The sequence below is a fragment of the Archocentrus centrarchus genome, chromosome 5 (genome assembly GCF_007364275.1).
Source record: "Archocentrus centrarchus isolate MPI-CPG fArcCen1 chromosome 5, fArcCen1, whole genome shotgun sequence".
In the NCBI taxonomy this organism is placed as follows: domain Eukaryota; kingdom Metazoa; phylum Chordata; class Actinopteri; order Cichliformes; family Cichlidae; genus Archocentrus; species Archocentrus centrarchus.
In genome coordinates, this window is record NC_044350.1 from 25,435,199 (window position 1) to 25,450,412 (window position 15,214).

General features: G+C 39.6%; 1 protein-coding gene across 3 annotated transcripts in view; it reads left to right on the forward strand.

Moving 5' to 3' along the window:
- LOC115780266 (guanine nucleotide-binding protein G(s) subunit alpha-like) overlaps nt 1–15,214 on the forward strand; it is a 41,495-nt gene that overhangs the window by 9,131 nt on the left and 17,150 nt on the right. For all 3 annotated transcript variants that reach the window (XM_030729363.1, XM_030729362.1, XM_030729364.1), the window contains 3 exons: nt 643–697; nt 1,559–1,678; nt 7,790–7,887. In XM_030729363.1, the coding sequence (XP_030585223.1) occupies nt 643–697; nt 1,559–1,678; nt 7,790–7,887 (273 nt within the window). The remainder of the gene's footprint in view (nt 1–642; nt 698–1,558; nt 1,679–7,789; nt 7,888–15,214) is intronic.

A 15,214-nucleotide genomic window follows, 5' to 3' on the forward strand; every position in this document is an offset into this window, starting at 1 on the left:
CACGCTGTGTGGCGATGCTGAAATTCACTTTGTCTTCACAACAATGAAAGGATAAAATGTGGAGTGTATTATTTAACTTACCAGTACTTTGGGTTCCTTGGCGCTCATGACTTCTTAAACTCCTAAACATGTATTTTAACAGTCAACACACTGTGTGGTTTAGTGCTTAATAAATGTCAGTGTCAAAATTAAGACAAGTTCTGCTGTTCTTGTTTGGTATCAGCAAGTGTACAATATTCAGGAGTTGCACTCAGTCAGCAAAAAGTAAAGTATCTGTGCATCTGGGGCAGTCGTAATTCTGATGTCAGATATAATTTAGCTCTAGGCTGACAAATACATCCTGGAAAAGTTAACATTACACAGCACATTTTCATTGAAATCCACTGAGACTGACACTGAAGAAACAGAACATTTCTTTATAGTTGTCTGAAATAATTAGTGTTTTATTTATTTAAAAATGTTGTTTCTTGTTCCTGTAGTACTGTGATGCCATATTTGGATTTATAGTTGCCCAGGAATGTTATAATTCACTGTTAATCTTTGCAGTTTAGGTCGATAAAACTTGTTGCAGTTTATGCCTTTTCTGTTTAAAAAAATTAAAATAAAGTAAAATAAAGCAAATCTGATTTCTTGTCTTTACAGGGAGAAAAAACAGAAAATTCATGATATTAAAAACAACATTAAAGAAGCTATAGAGGTAAGACATTATCCTCTTTTCTCACACTTTGAAAGATACGTGATGTTTGTTTGTAGTGTTCTGATATTTAGATTTGGTGTGTGTGTGTGTGTGTGTGTGTGTGTGTGTGTGTGTGTGTGTGTGTGTGTGTGTGTGTGTGTGTGTGTGTGTGTGTTTGTTACTGTCCTGATAGAATTAATAAAAACTGGGCATAAAAGTCCAACTTGTGATAGTTTTTTTTTTTTTTTTTTTTAGCAAAGCCTATAATAATTTAACAGCTGCTTTCTTAATGCTTTATCCTAAGCAAGTATTGAGTAAGGTCTTGGTCACACAGGCCTACAGACTGGTCAGCGACCCCAATGGTGACCCATCTGGCAGCCAGCTATTGCTAAAGAAAAATGCATGTTCCCCAGCCTCTTGGGGAATGATTGTGAAAGAGTGCTGCACCAAAAACCTTGTGAGTGCTTTGGTCACTAGCAAGTTGCCACAGTTTGCGTCAACTCATCTACAAACACTTGCCAGCTACTTGCCGGGTAGTAGTGAAATCTGAAAAAATGTGCTGCAAACTGAAATCTGCTAGCAACCAAAACAATCACAAGGAAATTGTCAGTGCAGCATCATATATCCTTTTGCAACCAGTTTTACCTAGTGACTGCCAGTAACCTACAGTACAGCAACCACTCTCCAACCAGTTGGGGAGTATAGATACAGGGATTGCCGACTGGCCTCTAGGCCTGTGTGACTGAGGCATGAGATGATGAAAATTTTTATGTAAAGCAGTTTTGAGGCAGTTCAAACATATTCATTAATAAACAAGTTGTACAGCAAGTTGCATGTTTTTCTAATAAATGAGGCTTTTCTCTGTGTTTTCTTTCCATATAGACGATTGTGGCGGCCATGAATACGCTCACACCTCCTTGCCGCTTAGCCTGTCCCAAGAACCAGTTCCGGATCGATTATGTCCTGAACCTAGTAAACCAGAAAGATTTTGATTTTCCTTCAGTAAGTTCAACTTTACTTCCTTTCAGATCTCTGACTTTAAATTGCAGTTTGTTTCCATCTTTCAGTTGGAACTCCTATCTTGGTCTAACGAGTATAAATGTGTTACATGTCATATCTAACCTGCTGAATCTTGCAGGTGCCCTGGCTAGTTGTACTATAGGTGAGTAAGTTGTCTCACACGGCAGCCTGTATGAGTCTGGCTGGTGTGTTTGCGTGGTGATTCAGCAATTAGCAGGTGTGTTTCCACTTGGGAGGCTTTCAATTGAATCAGCCTCTCACCTGAGAGATCCACACCGCCTATTAACTCTAATTGGCTAAACCTAAATGCGTCCAGAGGGACACGTCTTCCAGAAACATGTAGACTCTGAGGGATTCCCCCTGAGTCAGTCTGCTCCCAGTGACCTGTGAGGAAATCAATGGAGGTCCCACCACCGATCCAGATATTGATTGATTGATTAATTGATTGATTTTGATTTATTGTTCATGTTTTCTGGATCATTTATGGTATTTAACACTGATTTTTCCAGACTAGTTGATCAAACACATTTTATAAAATAATGTTCATCCTACTTTACATTGCATGGCTGTGGGGTTGAAATCTACAGCTACAGAATCAGTTTATGTGATTCTTTAAATTTGTGATTCACTACTGAAGAATCTCCAATATTTCAGTTTTGTACTACCTTCAATATGCAAAAAAAAAAATACAAAAAAAAGTATGCTTCAAAATTTTTTTTTTTATGCAAAACATAGAGAAACAACAGCGTTTTTCCAGCATGGTGTTTAAACTGGTTGTTCCTTTCGTGTACATTTGTCATTTACAGCTGAGTTTCCAGTGTAGACTGCGTGTATTTGTGTGTAAGCAAAAGGAAGTCTCCTGATATTGTCTTTGTTACGTCATGGCAAATTTATTATGTGGGCCTATCTCAAGCTGACCCATCCTTCCTGCTGTCCGTCCGTCACTACACTTCCACTGCAGGAGGGAAAAAACAGCATTCATGTGTTTTGTTTTGTTTTGTTTAATTAATTAATTTAATTTAGGGTGTTGAAGATTACAGTAGATACCAATCTGAAGATAAGGCTGCTGGTGAAATACTGCTGGTATTTTTTTTAAAAATGCACAGTGATAGCTGGTTACTTAAAGCAGTGTTTAAAGAAGAGTCAAACTCAGTCATGAACAATTTGTCAGAATGTGTGTTAAAGAACAAGAAATGATGGGCCCAGCTCATTCTCCTCAACTGCCAACTCCTCTTCCCACTCCCTCCTTGCCTTGCCTGGCCTAAGGGCCTACTGGAAACCAGTTTGACTGGTTGACACTGCCTTTTGCCAGGAATGAAGAAAGACAATAAGCATAGGGCTTGTGTTGAACATCCATGGCCTTCTCATGATTTCCCTTTGAGCTTTATGTCTAATCAATAATCCTCATAATTATTATTCATTATAAGTAATTTTCTTTCTAAAAATGGATTGTATCTTTATACACCACTGAATTTTGTTACTGAGGGTTTTTACTCAAGCCTTTTTAGTCTTTTTAGACCAATTGTTGCTCCTCTGTGCTCAGCCCCTTACAACATACAGCACACTGTATCCTTTTGTAACCTTTTGATAGTAAAAGAGAAGGCGCGTTCAGGGAGAGCAGCAAAGGAGGGATCCCTTCTTCAGGACAGACAGGTTGTGTGTGTGTGTGTGTGTGTGTGTGTACGTACACTTACCAACTCCTCTTTCATTTCACTGTTGCAAATAAGCAGGATGTCTTTAAATGAAAGTGACTGAAAGAGTAAATAAGGCTGAGCTATATCTCAAAAGATATGAAATAATTAGATGGGGAAATAATTAGAAGACAACATCCCACACAGGACATAAAGATTTATTTGGATTGTATTTTCTGTTCTCCTCAGTTGTCCTTGTCTATGTGTACTGTTTTGCAATTTAAAAAAAGAAAACGCAAAGTCATGTAGACATCCCAGTTTTAATAAACTACAAAAAAAAAAATGTGTAAATAATACTTTAGTTCTAATTCTGGAAAAGCTCTTTTTAATTATAATGAAATCATCACTGCAACACAACATTTCAAATTAGGTCTCTAAGCAGGTCACAGCCTTTCCAGTTCTTAAAATGAAAACTGCGTAGAACTATAGTAATAACAGGCATCATAAAGCAGCTTTTTACACAGCTCTAATTTTGCATCCAGTTGTCTATAAATTAAGGAAACAATAATTGTCTCTACATACTCAAAGGAAGGAGAAAGTCCTTTAAGCAGTTACGTATTACTGCTGAAAATCCACTGTATTATCAATTTAACAAAAATAAATGAAATTAAAAAACAGAATAAGTGAGTTGATGGATACCCCTAACTGAGACACTTATTTCTTCTTAAAGCTGACATTTGTAGCTGATTAATTGATTAGGTGATGGACAGACGTCCCAGCTAGTTTGGCAAAACAACCATTAGACGAAGATTTCACCAAAAATGGACTATCTTACTTTTTCACAACAGTTTAGCTAAGTTTAATTTATAAATGAAGATGAGACAGTATTTGTTAGTGGCATCCCTAGATTCTTTTTTTTTTATGGTTAGATGTTGTTCTATTATTTGTTTTCTTTTTTTCCTTTCTTTTTTTTGGTTGAGCAGCTTATGAGGAAAAGTTATACCTTTTTGCTTGTTAAGGTTAAAAAAAATATTGAGTAATATTTAAATTTGTTTTTACATGCAACTTTTTTTTCTTTTTGAAATAAACAGCAGCAAAAAAAAAAATTGTTGCAGACAGGTTTTGATTGCTCATTTATTCTAAAAAAAAAAAAAAAAGTTACTTTGTTTCTATTTTTCTGTTTGTCCAGTTCAGTGTAGGAGGAGTTTATCAGAGCCGACACAGCTTTTAGCTGTCCAAAACTATAAATGCAAATCTCTTAAATCCAGGATACAGTTACAAATTGCCATTTGTTTTATCTGATCCAAAAAAAGAAATTCATATTTCAAATGTATCTTTATCACCCATCCCCCTGATAATGCCGCTGTAGTAGTTGGCATTCAGTCGCTTCAGTTTGTGGGAAAGAATAGTTAAGTGATACGTCAAAGGACCCCTGAGCACGCACAGAGCCTGAAGAAAAAGATTGGGTTAACAAAGAAAGCTGATAGCCCTCCCACCCCCACTGACTGTTCTTGTTTAGGTATTGTCAAGCTAGCTAATGCAGATAAAGCCTAGCTGTGTTGAACTTAGTTGGTAGTACACCCCTGAGATCCTCAGATGTGGTAGGGAAACCTATATTTTTAGGTACCTTGATCCTAGCTTGGCTTATAGCTGGTAACTAGTCTCTACTTTTTGGACTAACTCTGCTGTAATAGGTAGCGAACAGAGTGCCCAATGTTTTGTTAACCTTTACAATGAAACTAACAACACTTAATTTCAGTAACCTAGTAACCACTCTAAGCATGCGTGTAACAGTAACTTTGACTATGTCACTTCTCCCACGCTCACACTAGACTGTCTCTCACCTACATCACACACAAATTACCCAGAAGACCACTCCTCTAAAGTGAAGGGCTCGGCTGGTAATGCATGACTTATACTCCTTGCAATATCCTGTTGAATCCTCGCCAATTTTCTTTTCTTCTTCTATACAGTATACAGTTTAACTCTATGGCTCATAATGGCTTACTTGTGCCTGACTGTATTGTATGTGACTAACTCTCGATCATAGTGAAGATAGGCCCCTGCGTAGTGACAGTCAAGCCTTGTGTCAGTACAAAGCTCTCCATTTCTACATGAACTCAGTGAACTGGTCTGTTTCCTGCTTCTATCAGTTTGCTCATCTGCTGCTTCTCACTGAGCCGGCCTTAAACTCCAAACTAAGCTAGGGAGTATCGCTACACCCCCCCCACCCCCCCCCCCCCCCCCAAAAGCCCCAGTGTAACCTTAAACAGTTTCAGGCATTGAGAACCAGATGAGAAATACAGCTGTAAGAAAGGGACACAGGTTTGTCCAAAGATACTAATCAGATACAGCTTTTTCAAATATAAAAAGTTGCTAATATGTATAGTAGAGCATTAGTTTATGTTCTTTCCGTTTGTCTGTGTCCCTTCTCGTAAATGCCATATTTTTTAGAACACTTTCATCAAATCTAACAAGGATGAATTGATTAGATTTTAGTGATCAAGGTCACTGTGACTCCAGAAAGCATGTTTTTGGCTATAACTCACAAATTCCTTCACTAATTATGACATTTCACACAAATGTCTAATGATAAAATGCTTCTGAACTGATGATGCTAATCTGTAGTTCCCACAAGAGACTGGCTAATATAGGATTTTTAAGACCCATATATTTGACAATGAAATTTGATGATTTAAAAATCCAATATTCCAATAACCCAGCCTTTATATATGCGTATATATTTTTATCCCCCAGATACACTAAATAATAGATTTCCCTAACGTTTTTTTATGTGTAATTATTTATGCTCTGCCCAACTCTGCTCGGATCAGCTGATTGTTTGTAGCCAACCGAGAAGCTGCAGACTGCCCTCTGGTGGACAAACTATGCAATGTTAACACTCATAACATGGTTGAAGGGTGTTTCTCCTGTCTCCTCTTTAAATTTTTATCAGCTGTTAAAAATGCCTATACTGATAAGATGGCTAATATCGGCTGATATTATCAGGCAACTAATAATTCGGTTGGTTGGGCAGTTTGTTCGAAATGCACCAACCGGGGAGCACTCATGCCGACAGAAGAACAGTGCAACATACATTTGTGTGACCAACAGAAATGCAGAGTGATAGGGAGTGGGTGCATATAGTATATGTGGTTCCAAAAAAATTACATAGTAAAGGTGAGTGCAGCAGGCAGCTCAACACAAATTTTGGGCTGTTCTCTCAACGTAGTGGGCAGTGCAGTACATACTGCTTCCTATGTGAAACTGACTTTAAGGTAATGATATCCACCCTCCATAATGCACAATCTGTGGCCCAAACCCCAAAAAAGTGTACAATTGTGAGAGAAAACATGCACACCAGGAGTTTATTTCTCAATTCCAGCATGAAGAAACATCTGATGTACAACACCAATTGATTTAGTTGCCCGTGATTAGTTAACATAAGTGGACAGATGTTTGCTGAATTGCTAAAATATTAGGTCCTAACATTTGCTTAGTCTTTATTTATTTATTTTTTAGTTCTGTCCTGTCTCTCCTGTGCACTTCACTGTCCCCTCACCATAAGGAGTGGAGTTTTTCAACAACAGAAATGCCCAGTGGGGGTAAAAATTCAAGGGATGAGATAATTAAGTATCTTTGTAAATGCAGTCACATTTATTTTAAAACCAGTCAAACAGAAATATTTTCTCTCATTTGATGATAATGATGGCTCAGTGTAGCTGTTCCACACATCTGCAGAGGTGCCAGGCGTGAACTTCTCTGCCCGTGTTAGTGCACGGCCAGAAACATCTATTTGCTTATGTGTGGAGATGCAACATGAAACTATAGAGGGAGATTTGATTTATTATGAATCTCTTAATAAAACAAGATAAAAATTGCCTTGACTGGCTAGTGGTTGCCATCACTTTGACTATTGTCAGTCCCCGACATTGTTCACTGGCACAAATCTTGTGCCCACCTGTTATATTCCCTGAAAGTCTTCCTTTTCCAGCTCTGGAGGTTGCTGTTTGATATTATGAGTTCGAGTTTGGACAGACAAAATGTTAACTACAACTTGTGGTTGGTGAAGGTTTACAACCGCAGTGTGGTAATTCTTGTTTTTGTAATCAGTTACTCTGATTCCAATTGCAGAAAGCCACAAATCCTTCCATTTGAGAAGCTTGAACCTGCCGTTATTTGACTTCTTTCATTTGACAATGACTGATTTGCTAATTATGCAATCTGATTAATGTTCTATTTGTTGATGTTTATGAGTAAAGTAGCTTAAATTTTCTTCTTGAAAATAAATAATAATGAATGAAAATGATTATGATCTCAAGTTTCATGCCAAACCTGCTCTTAGTATCCAAACTTTTTATTTGTTGACGCATATGCTTTTCAGGGCTAACATAAGAGCATGACTTGCATTTGTTTCTAGTTGTGGTATGTTGCTGATCTAGACCAGCTTTTGTCTTTTCAGGAGTTTTATGACCATGCAAAGATCCTTTGGCAAGATGAGGGTGTGCGGGCATGCTGGGAAAGGTCCAACGAATATCAACTCATCGACTGCGCACAGTAGTGAGTCTTTTTCACTTTTTCCTTTTTTCACCTCTGTACTTACACTTGCAATTAAACATACACGCATTTCTAAGGACTTATGTTTTTGGGTTTTGATGCCTCAAGGAGAGACATGTAAACTGTTCAGTGTGCATATTGTGGGGGGGTTTGGGTTCTTTCCCGTGTGGTTTGTGAGTATGAGATGTGAAGATTAATATTGATAATGAATGCAAATACACTTTGCAAGTATATTTATTCTGGCTAGTTTATTTTAGTAGTTTGTAGATGAGTTCTCTTGGCTAGAAAAAATGATGCATTGTCTCTTTTAAAATGGTACATCTAGGTGATATTCATCAAGATACCAAAAACAACAGTGGATTACATTAAGGTGTTGGTACTTAAATGGTTATCTTGATCTGTTTGTTGGTCCATCACTTTGGTATTGAATGAAATCTTTCACCTATCATTAAATGGGTTGATGCGACACTTGAGCCTGATGTTCATGGTCTCCAGAGGTATTTCCCCTTTGGGGACACCAGGAGGTTCCCTTTAAGGTTTGAACTAAAATGATTCAATTGTTGGATTAACCTTTCTGTGATATGTTGAAGCCCCTTTCAGGATGAATTGTTACAGATAGTCCATACTTGCTGTTGTGGCTTGTGTCTGCCAAAAATGGTGTCATCACTGATGGCGTGCAGTGTCTTTGTGATGTTTTGGCTTACCATGCACCTCCTAATTTTTGTAACCTGATGTCTGCTGTGAGATTGCTGCAAAAGTTGGAAAAGATATGCTCTTCAGAAAACTTTTGACAAGAACTCAGCAATCACTTTGCTTCCAGACTGTTTTGACCCCCCCCCCAAACACACACACACACACACACACACACACACACACACACACACACCAAAGCAACAAGTAGCAATATAACCTTAGAAAACAGTACAAAAATGTTGGCTATTCGGAAGCCTGTAGACAATAGCATGGCGCACCGTCTGATGTCAAAAACAAAGATAAAGGCACACGCCGTTGACATTGCAAAACAAAATCTTCGTTTTTTTGACCACATGTAAACAGAGTTTGTGAAAATCTTCAACCCATTTAAAGTTTTTAAAAGCTCATTTTTCAGTGGCCTAAAACACTGTTTATGTGCGCAAAAGGCCAAAATACATTAAAAAAAAGTTACGTTTACCAAAATCCCTTTGCAATCATATTCTTTCTGTCATGTCGGGCCGTGTGGCAGAAGCAGGGAGACCCCAAAATGCAGGACTCAGAGGTGATGAAATTAGTGATTTTATTGAAAAGAAGGTAATAACAAAAACTGGGTTGGGCTGAAGCCAGAACTAAACTACAGGAGACGGATCACACGCACGACGGAGGCAAAGACGACAAAACGACAAAGAACAGAGGAAAACTGAGGGCTTAAATACACAGCAGGTAATCAGGGCAAGAGGAAACAGCAGGGCAAAACAGGTGAAGCAAATGAAACTAATAACATAAGGGAAGCAAAACTAAATACAAAGCACAGGGAACACAAGACTAATACAGGAAGTGACTAACCAAGGTGCACGCAGACTGCATACGGGGGACTGGCACACAGACACGGGGCAGAGACGCAGACTAATCACAACACTAGGAATAGACTCAACATGAAAACACAGAAGGTCAGGGTCTAGACAAAATGACAAAACAGACAAGACCAAGGAAGCAGGGACAAAGGGAACAAGAGTCTCAAAATAACCTGAAAATAAGAAAACTCAGGGAAAGTAAAGCTAAACACAAAATGCTGGGCAGACGGCCCAGGACCATGACACTTTCTGTCCATGCCCAAAGCTCATGACCATAGATGACGGTAGGGACGTAGATCAACCAGTAAATCGACAGCTTCTCTTTTACGCTCAGGTCCCTCTTCACCATGACAGACCAGTGCAGCGTCTTCATCACTGCAGACGCAGCCCCGATCCGTCTGTCAATCTCCCGTTCCCTTCTCCCATCACTCGTGAATAAGACCCCGAGATACTTAAACTCCTCCACCTGGAACAGCAACTTGTCCCTGAGCCGGAGTGGACACTCTACCCTTTTCCAGCTGAGGACCATGGCCTCAGACTTAGAGGTGCTGATTCCCATGATAGCTGCTTCACTCTCGGCTGCAAACCATTCCACTGCAAGCTGGAGGCCACCACCTGATGAAGTCAACAGGATCGCATCATCTGCAAATAGCAGAGATGAGCTTCTGAGGCCACCAAGGCATAAACCTTCCGCCACATGGCTACGCCTAGAAATTCTGTCCATAAAAATTATGAACAGAATCAGTGACAAAGGGCACCCCTGGCAAAGTCCAACACCCACAGGAAATGAGTCCGACTTATTGCTGGCTATATAGACCAGGCTCTTGCTGCAGTTGCACAGGGACTGAATTGCCCACAACAACGGGCCAGACACCCCATACTCCCCCAGGACACCCCGAGGGACGCGGTTAAATGTCCACAAAACAGATGTAAACTGGATGGGCAAACTCCCACGCACATTCAAATATCCTCAAGAAGATAAAGAGCTGGTTCAGCGTTCCACAACCAGGATGAAAACCGCATTGTTCTTCTTGGATCGAAGGTTCGACTAATGGATGGACCCTCCTTTCCAGCACCCTTGCATAGACCTTACTGGGGACGTGTACAGTTGCGGCACTCCCAGCTTAAACTGCTGGAGTGGAAAAAATTATTTTATATCAATCCGCAAGGCTTTTAAATAAAATAATGAAAACAAAGGTTATTTTAGCTATAATTTCAGTTTCTTTTAGCTAGTTTTGTAAACCCACAATATAGTTTTAGTTAGTTATCATTTTTCCTTTTAATTATCGTTTTTATTTATTTCAGTTAACGAAAATGATTTTTCAGTTTCTTTATTTCGTTCATTTTCATTAACATTAATAACCTCGCTCCTCCCACACCCGAGTTTTTGCTTCGGCCACCGCCCGAGCCGCATTCTGCTTGGCCTACCAGTACCCGTCAGCTTCCTCTGGAGTCCCACAGGCTAACCAATCCCGATAGGACTCTTCCTTCAGCTTGATGGCTCCCTTCACCTCCAGTGACCACCATCTGGTTTGGGGATTACCACCACGACAGGCTCCAACTACTACCTAGCTCTGAGCAGCAGCCTCAACAGTGGAGATGCGGAACATGATCCATTCAGACTCAATGTCCTTAGCCTCTTTCAGAATCCTGCTGAAGTTCTGCCAGAGGTGGGAGTTGAAGATCCAGATCTGGTGATACGATTACAAAATTGATCATCGACCTGCGACCTAGGGTGTCCCGGTGCCATGAATGCCATAAGTGATTTATAATTATTTTTTTTTTTAATTAAGAAACCTGCAGATGTTATATCTACATGTCAGGATCTGGCTATTGTAGACATTTATCATCACAATAACAGCGTTACAAACATCGGTAGCTGTAAACACTTATAAAAACATTAGAAATACATACGCTGGTTTGATGCCTGTACCCCAAACATACGTGGAGTATATAACATTTATAATTATCAGAGAAAGTTATGTTATTTTTGGTGACTGTCAGGTTCCCAATATATATTGCATATTTGAATGTGTGAATGAGACGCAACTTTGTAGAAAGGCACTTCATGAAGTTCAGTACAGTTACTTGTATAAGTTTACAGCCCAGATCTGCCACATCCTATATGGTGGACGAGTTGACATATCACAGCAACGGGCCCACCTGTTCAGTGCCACGTCTACGTGTCTCGTACAGCCTCAAAGAGCTGCTAGCATGGCTATTAAGATTTAGCTATACGAAGCCTCATAGATGGGGTGTTGGTCGCATTATTTAATTTTATTTTGGTCATTCCAAATAAAATGTTGACAGTCTGACTTAAATTTATTATCACTTTATTTATTGCAGTGTTTTTCAACCTTTTTTGAGCCAAGTTCCATTGAAAAAAATCACGAGGCACACCACCAGCCAAAAATGTTAAAAATGATACTCTGTAGCCTATATTAACAATATAGTCATTCTTATCAAAGTGTCTTAAATGGGAATCAAATAAACACAAAAAATATATATCTTCTTTCAAATAAAAAGTGCACGTAACATGTCCTCTTCAAGAACACAGCTTGAACATAACAAATGCCACAACAATGTGGTCTTATAGTAGAAAGCGTCAGTGTTTTGCAAACTCTAATTCTGTCCAAAAGCATTCTATTACCAGGAATAACACAACACAACAATACATGGAAATAGAGGCAAGCTCACAGCTAATGCCAGTTTAATATCATCATCATGTATAAGTCCCCCGTACAATGTTTTAATGGATGAAGGTTATCATTGTTAACTATAACCCTATATCACCGAACATGTCATAATTGGCTCAGTGTACTTCAAAAGTGCCGCTGTACGCGGACTTACGGCAACAATTACCGTAATAACACCACAGTAATACCCCATGTTGGTTGTGAAGTGCAGTTTCTCAGCTTTCAGAAACTGTTTGAATTTTTCCGATCGGTCGCGTTATTACGGTAATTCAAAGTTCCTTTGATCAGCCGCCTCAGGCTCTGTGCTAACCAGCTGTTCGGCTAGCAGCGGTGATCGCCCGGCAGTATAGGGTTATAATAAGTATGCTGTGTGAGCGTTTCAGATTGCTTTCATGTTGCAAAACTACTGCTGTAAACTGTCGGTCTGTGCATTCAACCGATGCTTTTCGTGCCTCCAGTTTCTTGCTGTGGGGTTTTAATAATGATTCTGGTGAAGGAGTCGCTCTCATGCCTCTGCTAGTGACCACACTCCCTGGCCAATCAGTGGCATGCTGTACTCGGCGTCACATTTTTGTATCGCCTCGGATTGCTTAGAACCTCGGGTGAGTGAGTACGGAAAAAGGACCGGCAAAGTGTACCTGATTCTAATGGAGATGCCGTCAAATCGCGGCGAGTCGTTCCATATGGAAACGCGGCTTAATTCTCTTGTCTCTGTGTACAATGCAATTCGCTACCTGCTGCTATCTAGTCTAGTGTTATGAAAGAGTATTACATGATTATGCTCCCAGTCACTACTACAGCACAGACACTCGTGGCATATTAGGTGAAACTGGATAAATTCCCACGGCACACCTGATGATCTCCCATGGCACACTAGTGTGCCGCGGCACACTGGTTGAAAAACACTGATTTATTGTCACGGGTTTTCATGGTGCTTGGTGAAGTTCCTGCTGTCAGTTGAAGGTTTCACTTCTGTGTGCTGGCAAATGGGCTTTTCTATCAGGTAGCTTTCTGGTTACTCTTTGCTAAACAAACAAACTGCAAACCTTGTGGCTGGTTTCTGTGTGTGTGTTTACTGATGGGGAATGAGTTCACCTTTGTGGAACAGCCTTTTTTGTTTTTTGGTTTTTTTTTGCTGTTTTGTTTTTGTTTTCTGCATTGAAATTTGGCACAAATTCTGAGGCATATTAGCTTCAGCTTCCCCAACTTGTGCTGCCCGACTCTCCCTCTGCTGTTCCAAGCATGTCATCCTTTCCTTTGGTCTTTTTCCAGTCCGGCTTCAATATAAGGCATGCAACAATCACATGAGTCAGAGTATGGGACGTGTGCTGATTGTTTCATTTGTTCTTGTGTGTTTAAAGTATGTGTACCTAACGTGCCAAATATTAAAGTGCTCAAATTGCTAAAAAATAGCCTCTGATAGATTAATAGATGTAACACTGATGCATGAATTCAAACGGCATACTTTACTGTAGTAGCTGCTTAAGGTGGAGCCATTTTTAACTGTTTCAGATAGATTTCGGTATGTTAGTTCTCTAGCTCCTAACCTTTGGGTTTGGACACTTCTCAGGATCAAAAGAAGGAGTGAAATTTGAAAACAAGCTGTACTGCACAAATTTATGTTCAAAGACTTTGTCTTTTCTTTTGGTAAAATATCAAGTGTTTTATGTCTTTTGATCAATAGTTACTAAAGTGAAATCAACTGAGAAGTTTGGAGGAGGAATTAATATTTGTTGAAACAGTAAATAAATCACTTTGTCTCCTAGTAGTTGCTGTTTTTCTGCAGGGGCCACAAGACAAAAAGACTGGATGCCACTGTGTCAGTCTTAAGCAATATATAGCATGTCTTACATAAAATAATAATATAATAACTAACATTCAATTAAATGAATGAATAATATATATTTCCACTGAAATGCAAAGACACATTAAGTAGCATGAATTAGTTATTTTTGAGTGTATCAATATTTTGATGAGTGCACTCAGTCACTTTACACAACTGAATTTACAAGTGTATGTGTGTCATTGTCCTGTTGCAAATGTAGTCACAGTTGTTTGTCACAGTCACTGTGTGGTACTCTTATGTTTTGTGGGAGGCGGGTGGGCTGTCGGTACAGGCTGTCAGTAAGATGATCATGAAAAAGTAAGAAGTGTGATTGAAGACATGCCGAGTTGCGCGCATCTGAAGAGACACAGCGATTGGAAACCAGAAAAGATTGAAAAGAGAGATTGAAACTGAATGAGGGTTTTCCTCCATTGCAGGAACCCTCTTCTCTCCTCTCCTCCACACCCAGCAGCCCCAGTGTTATGATGGATCAGATGCTGGGCTGGGTGGCCAGACCGGAAGTGCTCCCCTCCCCCCTCTGTGTGCTTATGTAAACGGAGAAGCAGAGAAAGAGAGAGGGGAGAGCTATTTTTAACCCAGGCAGGCTGCAGAAGGAGAAAGAATGAGCGACTGTGTTAGAAGAGACAGACAACTTCAGCATTATTGATGAAGGTTGTTAGCATTAAATGAAAATGTCAACCCTGGATCAGCACAGGAAAAGTGAGACCCACCACATACATCTCCTGCCTCTCTTTGTAAAGATCACCTGCCTTGTGTCATGATTAACAAAAAATCGAAAGAAAAAAGGGAAGAAGTGGTTGACATGGCAGTGATGCTTTCTCTTTCTGTAATTAGAGGGAAGTCACTAAAGCTTCTCTGGCTCTCTTTTTGCTTCATCATGCTCCGCTCCGATGTGGTTTTATTGTTGTTGTCTTTCCTGATGCACTGAGGATGTGTTGTCTCAGTTGGTGTCAGTGAGGTTGCTCTAACTGTTGGATATCAAGGTTGCTCTGTGAGTTTGTCAGGTTATTAAATTCCAAGGCAAAAAAACCCCCAAAAAACAGGAGTTTAAGATTAAAGTAACAAATTCACAAGTAAAAAAATAAATAATTATCCATTCATTTTCTTCTGCTTATCCTTTTCAGGGTTGTGGGGGGGTATGTTTTGCTTCAGTCGTCACTTCACTGACCTAACTCTTTCAAAGGCGTAATGTGCCAAAACCAAACTTCTTATGGCCGTTCCCTCATTAAAACGGGGGTCAC